At 40.9% G+C, this 10,245-nt stretch overlaps 1 protein-coding gene across 2 annotated transcripts in view; it reads right to left on the minus strand.

The window, feature by feature from the left end:
- The window catches only part of ARHGEF38 (Rho guanine nucleotide exchange factor 38), a 132,703-nt gene extending 123,169 nt beyond the window's left edge, over nt 1–9,534 (minus strand). For both annotated transcript variants that reach the window (XM_027061842.2, XM_015062612.3), the window contains exon 1: nt 9,135–9,534. In XM_027061842.2, coding sequence (XP_026917643.1) covers nt 9,135–9,330 — 196 coding nt within the window. In that variant the 5' untranslated portion in view covers nt 9,331–9,534. The remainder of the gene's footprint in view (nt 1–9,134) is intronic.
- Nucleotides 9,535–10,245: the final 711 nt, after the last annotated feature.

Raw genomic sequence — 10,245 nt, forward strand, 5'->3', positions numbered from 1 at the left:
CTCACTAAACCAATCCTTATGTTCTATGAGCTCCCCCCATGTATTTCCTGTTTACTTTCCCACAATTTCACACCCCTGGTCCAAGTCCTTTTTCCCTTTGTCTTGTCTGTCACATCTCCACAACTTATCACTCTTTGTTAAAATGGTATATAACCATGGGCCTAGTTGCTCATTTGGGATTTTCACTCCTTTCTGTGAAGCCCTCCATGCCATGTAAAAATATTAACATCAAATAAAATGTATATGATTTTTTCCTGTTGGTCTGTGTTTAGTGAGTTCAACTCACTGGTTCCAGCCACAGAAGCTAGGAGAAAAAAGGAAATATCTTTCCTTCCCTATTCCTCTTGAGGTAGGATGCTCAGAGAAGGACTCTCCCAGGTGAGCAAAGGCCTCAATGAGGAGAATCCATCCCAGCTGAGATTTGAGGGAAGAAATGCTTAGGCAAGGAAAACAGCTACTCTAAAGGCCAAGCATTCAGTACAAATTGGACTCTAAGCCTCAGGAAGCTAAATGCAGTAAATTGCTTGTTTTTATCTGGGAAGGAGACATGTTTTAATTCTTAAGAAGAGCCAAAGCGTTTCCTTGAATAAAACTGGATGGCACTGAGAGAGGTAAACAATGTCTTCATCAACTATTTCACAACAAAGAAAGAAGCAGAAATCTGTGACAGCTTTTTGTAGTGACACAGGAGACCTATCATTCAGAAGCATTCTGGAAAGACAATTCTGTAAGGGGCTGCAATGACTCAAAGTTCTTAGAGCAGTTGCTTGATGACATGACCTTTAAGTTCTCCTCTTTGAGTCAGGACTGGATGTCAGACAGTCAAGATTGCATTCTCTATCAAGGGGCTCCGCACAGGTATCCTAGAGTGTTCATTTATTCTCCGATTCATTAATCAGCAAAGAAATTGTTCAGAACAACCTAGGACAAAGGCTTTTAATCACAACACTATCTTCCTGCTGCATTTAAGACTCCCAATTTAGGCTGACTTCATAGAATTCTATGGAAATATCACCTACCAGATGATGAGCTGCTTGTTCCCAGTAACTAATTCCACTCTTTTTCACTTGCACATGCACACACCTCCACTCCTCCTACCCATCCCATCCCTGTGGCTGTAGACAAGGGTTCTTGGTGTTTTGGTTGTATATTAGTTTTGGAGATGCAAATAAACAAATGACGAGGGCCTAAAGTTAAAGAAATAATGTCAAGATAATCAAGGAAGTGGGAAATGGAGATCATCAAGCTATTACTACATGACAGGTTTGCTTAACCTAACTTTGTAATTCTGTTTCCTGACAATTAAACAAAAAGAGCATTTATTATACAGCAACACTCCTGCAGGGGAGTGTCACAATCATTCCCCAAAAAGGATATGTATTCCAAAGTGAAACATTTAGTAGCCTTCATCATTGTAGCAGAGGAATGTTACCCCATTACAAAACATGTACCACAACCCTCAAATTGCTTTGACTTCTCGTTACTAATAAACCACCCAGATGAATACCTACTATGTCAAGGAACTAGATGCATCCTATTTGCAAATATTTAAAGCATCTGAGTTCAAAGCCAAGCTCTACCACCTGAAAGAGTTTAGGACATGACATCTTAAAATATGTTGCATTGGTATATTAATGATTTTGAGCCAAATGCACTTGATAAACAGCAGATGCAGGGAGAGGCTTTCTATGCGCTCTATTTGCCTAAAGACAGATCCTCCAAAAGGAACTCAACTGTCATAAATCTCCTCCTCAGGAGTTTCTTTTTCTTTTCAAGTTTATCTATTTATATTGAGAGGGGGAGGGGCAGAGACAGAGGGAGAGAAAATCTGAATCAGGCTCTGCACAGTCAGCATGGAGCTCGATGTGGGGCTTGAACTCACGAACTGTGAGATCATGACCTAAGCTGAAGTTGGACACTCAGCCAGCTGAGCCACCCAGATGCCCCTCTAAGGAGTTTCATCAATTGGGGAACATTGACTCTTATCATAGGAGAGAAGACAAGACGTTGACACCACACCCAGGCAAACTGTCACAAACTGTTATGTCCCCATCTATTCTTCTCAAGACCCATTCATCTTTCATAAACGACTTACTCTCCCCTATGTGGCCTACATTTCCTTTTCCCTTCCCTATTATGGTGCTATCTAAGCTCTCAAATCTCCCCATTGTGGGAACATACATTTTTTTTCCTATGATGCTACCCAGCAGGTAATATTAAAAATTAGTACACTTGTATACCTTTTCTCCTGTTAATCTGCCTGTTGTCAGTTTATTTCATAGGTCCAGCTATTGAACCCAGGAGAGTAAAGTCTTTCCTCCCCTACACACTTATTTTTTTCAACTATGAAACCAGAACTGAAAAGGTGTTGGGATTAAATAATAATGTGTGAAAGTCCCTGGGCCAGCATGGTTGCTAGCAGATGACAGTCACTCAGTCTGTACCTTTCCTTCTCTCACTTTTCACACCTAGTACAGAATAAGGGCCACATCCCAAACATAGCTTACAACCAAAAACCACTTATAAGCAGCCTCCCTTGAGTGTGCAAATAGAGGCCAACATATCATGTCTATACATTTAACACTTGTGAGTCAACCTGGCAAACTGTTAAATACAATGTTATGTCTTTCTATATTGATATATATACCTTCATAATAACCTGACAGGCCAAGTTCAAATTTAGATTTTTCAGCTCCCTCAGAGGCAGGAGGCCTGGTCATGATCTCACAGTTCATCAGTTCAAGCCCCGTGTCAGGCTCTGTGCTGACAGCTCAGAACCTGGAGCCTGCTTCACATTCTGTGTCTTCTTCTCTCTCTGCCCTGCCCCACTTGCCCTCTCTCTCTCTCTCTCTCTCTCTCTCTCTCTCTCTCAAAAATAAAAATAAACATTAAAAAAATTTAAAAAGAAAGTTATATCTACAGTCCCATAAGTAGAACACAGGAATACATTTTCTTATCACAATGTGATTGTGGTAGAATAGCTCAAACTTTCTTGATTTCTGGAACTCACCCTTTGCTTAATTCAAATTACTTCCAAAAACCATAAAATACCTTTACTAAAAAAGAAGGAAAGTAAAATATCGTGCTTCTTTTTGGTTTCTATGCATGTGATGAGACAGAAGTTACCTAGATTTACAGGTGCCTTGCCTTTTATAAAGATTTACCCTTCAAACTATGAAATACACCTTATTTATGTTGTTGTTACATTACTGATCCAAGTACTTCCCACTTCACTAACGGGTGTATGAAGGCAGGTAAAAAAGGACTTAATACTCAAAGGAAAGGAGGAACACAAAGGACTTGTAGCACTGAGATAGAAACGTGCACAGACAGCTGCACAATTGGTTTTATTCTAACCTTCACTAGGCCCAAAACAGAAATCACCAAATCTCCCAGGGTTAACTGCTCCTCCTCCTCACTTACAGATTGTCTGTATTCTTTTTTTTTTATGTCTATTTATTTATTTATTTTGAGAGAGAGAGAGAGAGAGCGCGCGCACGTGTGAGCAGGGAAGGGGTAGAAAGGGAGAGAGAGATTCCCAAGCGGGTTCCGTGCTCTGTGTGGAGCCTGATGTGGGGCTTAATCTCCTGACTGTGAGATCACAACCTGAGCTGAAATCAAGAATTGGTTGCTTAACCATATGAGCCACCCAGACGCCCCAGATTGGTCTGTATTTTTAAAAATCACTACAAATTAAATGTTCCCATAATCTTACCACATCTAACTTATTATTTGAGCCATTTGTCCTCACATGACAATATATGTTATTCTGTATATCATTCATGTAGTAGGTTGGTTCATCGGCATGGTAAGAACACCTTAGGCTTTTATAAAAACAACCAAGCAATCTTTTCTTAATGAGAATGATATGATAGTCTTTGCAAAAATAAGAAAGCACCATGGACCTATAATGAATTAGAGATACAAATTTGACTTCTGTTATCAGCAACAGTGATGGCATTTTACTCATCCACTTTTACTTTTTCACCTGATACTTGATAAGCAAGAATACACAGTGGCCAAAAAATTAACCAGAGTCTTAGGGTGGCCATATGGGATAAAAGTAACTGATCCACTGTCTTAGTCAGTTGGGGCTGCTATAACAAAAATACCATAGACTGGGTGGCTTAAACAACAAATATTTATTTCTCATAGTTCTGGAGGCTGGGAAGCCCAAGTTCAAGGCAGATCCAGTGTCTGCTAAGGGACCCCTTCCTAGCCGATAGATGGCTATCTTCTCAAACCCTCACACGGCAGAGAGCAGGAGCAAGGTCTTTCATGCCTCTTTTTATAAGGTACTAATCTCATTCAGCAGGGTTTTACCCTCATGACCTGATTACCTTCCTCAAACCCCACCTCCAAATAACATCACGCGGGCTTCAATATGTGAATTTGGAGGGGACATAAACATTCATCCCGTATCACCCACACCGAGAGGAAACATACAAAGTCAGTCATATCAATCATGTAGGGTTTTCAGTAAAAGCTGCTGAGTGTTAATCAATAAACTTTTCATAAAAAGTCTTAATCATTGCAGAGATATGTCTCAAGTATACATACACAACTATACATAATCATAGATTAGATAGATAATCCACATGCATACAGGAACACTTGTACATAACCAAAGGAGGCACATTTCAAAGGTGGAGTTCACACATATAATCATACACAAAATCACTTCCCAAAGAAAAGAGTTTTAAGAAATCAGCCAGTGAGTTTCCCCAGCTTTGATCCCTCTCTGTGGTTCTCAGTAAAATGGCAATGAGGAACTGAGCTAGCTTGGAAGCTGAGGTGACATAGCTCTTGTGATGAATGCAAGAGGAGGAATGAGTGGACTTAGGGTCTGCTGTGCTCTAAAAGGTAGGGTCAGGAAAGAAGTAGGCTTCTACTAAGAATTATTTGTTATATAGGCAATTCTGTACATTTTCATCCCTAATATATTTCTTTCTACTGAAGGATCATCTTTATTAATGGCAACATGTACCCGCACATTCGAAGATACAAGGGTTATTAATTCAGGCTCTGGTGCCTTTCCCTACACTGATTCCCTACCTAGACCACATCATTCAAGTCATTCATTCTATTTGAAAGTTACTGAGGGCTTACAGTGTGCTGGGCATGATTCTAAGTGCAAAAGTGGAAGAGTTACCAAGACAGATAGGGTCTCCCTCATGGACTGGGGGATGAGACACAGGAGAGGAAATGAGAGTCAATAGTAGGCAAGAAACAAGGAAACAGACTACATAATTTCAGATAGAGATAAGTACGATGAGAAAGTTAAAACACTCTTCTCTCCCCATTCTGTTCTTTCTCCAGGTGCCCACCTTATCAGCTCTTAACAACAACGTTTTCCAACAACCTCCCCTGCCCAAACCTGAATAGACAATTTCCTCCTTTTATGGACCCACCGATCCCACCTGTAGTCTGTCATGCTGCTTTATTGCATTTGTTTACTTGTCTTATCTTTCCCAATGAGACTTTAAGCCCCTTTGGAGTAAAGGTCATTTTTTTTTCTTAATGGTTTTGTAGTTGTAATCCCTGGCACATGTTCTGTTTTGCTCACCACATAACGTATTCAATACGTGCCAATTAACTGAACAAATCTGTTGAAGGCATAAAGAAGCCATTAACAGTAGGCGAGCAAAAAACTATTGTAAAACCTGAGGCTTAATGACTATGTTGTTGTGATCATAACCTTCTACAAAAATGTTATGATACTCTCATTAGGACCATGTTCTACTGTTTAATCTAGTAGCTCTCACCCAGTGTACCATTTTTAAAGAAAAAAAATTTTTTTTAACGTTTTATTTATGTTTGAGACAGAGAGAGACAGAGCATGAACGGGGGAGGGGCAGAGAGAGAGGGAGACACAGAATCAGAAGCAGGCTCCAGGCTCTGAGCCATCAGCCCAGAGCCCGAGGCGAGGCTCGAACTCAGGGACCACGAGATCGTGACCTGAGCTGAAGTCGGACGCTTAACCGACTGAGCCACCCAGGCGCCCCTCAGTCTACCATTTTTAAAGAAACTACAATTTAGGATTCTCACTGCTAAAGTGATGTCAGCCAGAAATTGAACTGAACAGGTTAGACTATCTAGTATGAGTTAAGAGGTTAGCCCACGGGCACCAAAGAAAGGCCTTAGGTTTCCCAAAACCCAGAGAGGATGCTCAAAGAGACAGAGCAGTGAACGGTATTACTCAACTAGCATCACAGCTGCTGAAGGACTCTGGCTAAATAATCCGAGGCCTCTTTCCAGTATTGAAAAGCACACTGTGACCTCACAATGGCTTTGGGCCATCCATCCAAGGGCTCTAACCAGCTCAGATCTTTATTCAGTGCCTCCTAGGGAACCACCAGTTCCAAACTAGGCAGAGGGAAAATCTCTTGACATTGCGATAATAAAAAAATTCTAAAGTTCATTTAGGATCCATCTGCATGATAATGGGTATAATGCAGATCAGAGTGTAAACCCAACAGAACTGTTTTGAATGTTAACGAGAAAATGTTTTCTATTGTTGCCAAAGCAGTTACAGAAGAATCACACTAAAAGCTCTAATAGATATTACATAGCAGACTTGGATTTTATTAAAAGTTACATCTAAAAAATGTTGCTTATCAGGGGCCAGCCTATTTTTACAGCTCTGATGTTCTCCTCTACATTCCCTGATGATTTTTCTCCTACACAGACGATTCTAGGAACACGGGTTAACTTCTGGATCTTTTCTTCTACCTTCAAAAACAGGACCCAGGGTGCCTAGGTGGCTCAGTCGGTTAAGCTTCCAACTTCAGCTCAGATCATGAACTCGTGGTCTGTGAGTTTGAGCCGTACGTTGGGCTCTGTGCTGACAGCTCAGAGCCTGGAGCCTGCTTCAAATTCTGTGTCTCCCTCTCTCTCTGCCTCTCCCCTGCTCACACTCGGCCTCTCTGTGTCTTTCAAAAATAAATAAATGTTGGAAAAAAAAAGAAAACAGGATCCACCAGGGCACAGGGAAGTCACAAATCGGATGGAGGGGCGCCTGGGTGGCTCAGTCGGTTAAGCATCCAACTTTGGCTCAGGTCATGATATCACAGTTTGTGGGTTTGGGTCCCATGTTGGGCTCTGTGCTGACAGCTCAGAGCCTGGAGCCTGCTTCAGATTCTGTGTCTCCCTCTCTCTCTGCCTCTCCCCCGCTTGCACTCTGTCTCTGTCTCTCAGGAATAAGTAAATGTTAAAAAAAAAAACAAAAAACAAAAAACAAGTCTTCAACCCAAGAAGACTAAAAAAAAAAAACAAAAAACAAACAAACAAACAAACAAAACAATCCAATGGAGTGCATAAGAAGCCTGAGGTCTTCTGCAAAGTAACCAGCAAACATTTGCTGTCTTCTGTGGTAGCAGAAGTTTTTTGGTTTTTTTAAACTAAGTTTAGGAAGTGAAGAGCAAAAAATATTTTCCATTTTTATTTTGCTAATGGAAAACCTGGACCAAAAAGATGCTGAATTAGTGAATCTCAGGCAGAATAAATATGTTATAAGAGATAAAGCCATAGGCTTTTACTGAATTTGTATATGTGGTCTCTTCATCAGAGGACAGAAAAGAGTTGAAATAGATTAGTAGATTTGTAAATTTGATTAATAAAGGGAAAGTCCTACCCTATCATTATTATTCCAATTATTCCTAAAATAAAAAATAACACCATTTACTGAGCACCTACCATGTGTCAGCCAATATGCCAGGCGTTTTATGTTATTACCTGATTTCATTCTTTCAGCAATACTGTGGTAAGTCTCACTGTCCCACTTTCACAGATAGGGAAACTGAGGCTCAGAAATTTCATGTAATTTGCTCAAAGTCTTACAGTTAGAAAGTTGGAAGAGCCAAGACTGCAAGACAAATGTATCTGACTTTAAAATCTGCACTTTCCAAAGTATCCATTGCTTTGAGTAAAGTGTCATTGCCTTTGAAAGTTTCAAAGATCAAATAATACCCTTCTTTCGTTTTTAGAAAGGCCCTTTAAGGGTAAGACTTGACTGCATTTTAATCCTGAATGATCGGGATTTTTTTTTAAAAGCAGTAACTTGTAGCAGGCAGCTTTAAAGATTTCATTTAAATTAATTTAGTTTAATTAATTTGTGTAACTAAGCCTGAGTACTTTTTTTTTTTTTCCAGAAAGAGACCTACTAATACAAGGGTATTCTCTTGGTCTTTCTAGCCACATCATAATTTTTCAGTCCAGAATTACAGCTCGTGGTAGGATTATACGAGCTCAAACTCACAGTGTGCTCAAAGCAGGAGAGGCAGGGTCTGGGGATCACATAACAGGTACTGCAGTGGATACTTAAAACATGGCACAATATCAACATCAAAATGAAGTTTACCAGAACAGGTGACCTTCAAGAGAAAGAGAGGAAAAAGGGTGGATGGAAAGGGATAGACATTCAGGGACTTAAACAGGATGTTTTATAATAACTGTGCCAAATTATCTTATGACTATCACAAAATAAACTGAAGTTATTTCCTCAAAAGTCATTCAATCTAAGCATGCTAAACATCTCTTACCATATTTGGATGCTATTCAATTCACTCTAAAGGAATGAACACCTATGTGATTTTCAGCAAATCCTATTATACCAACCCAGTGACTAACATTCCTCGTTTTTCACAGACATGATTGCAGTTTCATGCCCCTATTTAAGATAACCACAATCCCAGTTCAGTACAATTACTTAGATAGATCTCATGGTATGACATCCCACACCGATCTATTGAGAGAAACTATCTTTTGTTGGTTTCTAAATCATTTGCTTTCTAGTGCTTCCCACTTTTTAAATTGTCTGGAGGAGGGAGAAGGAAGGGAGAAAGACAGCAGGAAAAAATATTACTCTCCCCAGAAAAAAAAAATATTAAGAATAATTCAGAATTGGCTCGTTAACGATTAAAGCACATGAAAAATTTTTCCTATAATTTATGAATGACATTTACTTTCATTTTCTTATTGGTTTTTTTGTTTCCTTATTTTCCTTATTTCCTTCCTTACAGAGAAGGTAATATTCGCTTTCCCCTTTGCCTTAAGTGATTTCCTTGCGAATGGAAGAGTAGGAGAAAGCAGCTGGGAGTGCAGTAGTCTAGGTCAATTGATTTGTTGGTGGTTACCTTGTAGTTTCTGGTTGTATTCGGTCCTGTCAGACTGACTCCTCCTCAAAGTACCAGAGTGGTCCCCAGAAATACTGCTGTCAACCACTGTGTCTGTCTTCCTTCTCTCCAACATATAGAGCCTGGGCCTCAGGAAGGTCAGGTTCTTTTTCTTGCTGCCCATGTTTTCTTTCCCAGTGGTTTCTTTGGGATCCATCTGAGGCCAAGACAAGCTTTTGAGACTTGTAGGCAATGGCTGTTTGCTAAATTGCCTCAGGGCCGGGGTTGAAGGCAGCAGAGTAAAGTTGAACAGCCCCCTTCTTACTAAAAGGCTTCACTAAAAGCTGTGAAGGTTACCTGGCTGTGACTGCCACCTCTCCAGAGTCCCAGAGCCCCACCCCTATGAGGTCATTGGTTTTTATGCCTAGAATCCTACAGGGGAAGCTGCCACCTGTTACCAGAGAGACCTGCAGCACTGAGCTAGGCAAAGCAGGGACTGTGCTGTCACATGCTACCGGAGCAAACAAAAATCCCATTGTGTGTGGCGAGGCTGGGGGTTGGTTGGGGGAAACGGGAGAACAGGGTGGGGTAGGGCAGAAGGGAAGCACACACACGAGAGTAACCTGCAGCTTGTGGGTTTAATGTGTGCCTGTGGGTGTGTACAGGTGCACTGGGAGATTGCGCTGAGGTCTGCTGCCTGGAGGCAGACGTGGGCTTGCGTGTGACTTTTAGCTAGAGTCACCCACATGTGACCCACAGAATTAGTGTGGTGCTATTAGAATTTTTTTTAACCTTTATTGTTTCTTTTTGTTAATGCTTATTTCTGAGAGAGAGACAGAGAGAGAGAGAGAGAGAGAGAGTGCAGGGGAGGAGCAGAGAGAGAAGGAGACACAGAATCCAAAGCAGGCTCCAGGCTTCAAGCTGTCAGCACAGAGCCTGATGTGGGGCTCAAACCCATGAACCACAAGATCATGACCTGAGCCGAAGTGGAACTCCTTTAACTGACTGAACCACCCAGTCTCCCCGGGGCTATTAGAATTTACATGTGCATCACAACAGTGGGGACAGAATCACTTTTAGGGATTACCGTGTGCACTCAAAAGTCATACTTCCGCCTTTACAAATATTCACA

This window comes from Acinonyx jubatus, chromosome B1 (assembly GCF_027475565.1).
Source record: "Acinonyx jubatus isolate Ajub_Pintada_27869175 chromosome B1, VMU_Ajub_asm_v1.0, whole genome shotgun sequence".
NCBI lineage: Eukaryota > Metazoa > Chordata > Mammalia > Carnivora > Felidae > Acinonyx > Acinonyx jubatus.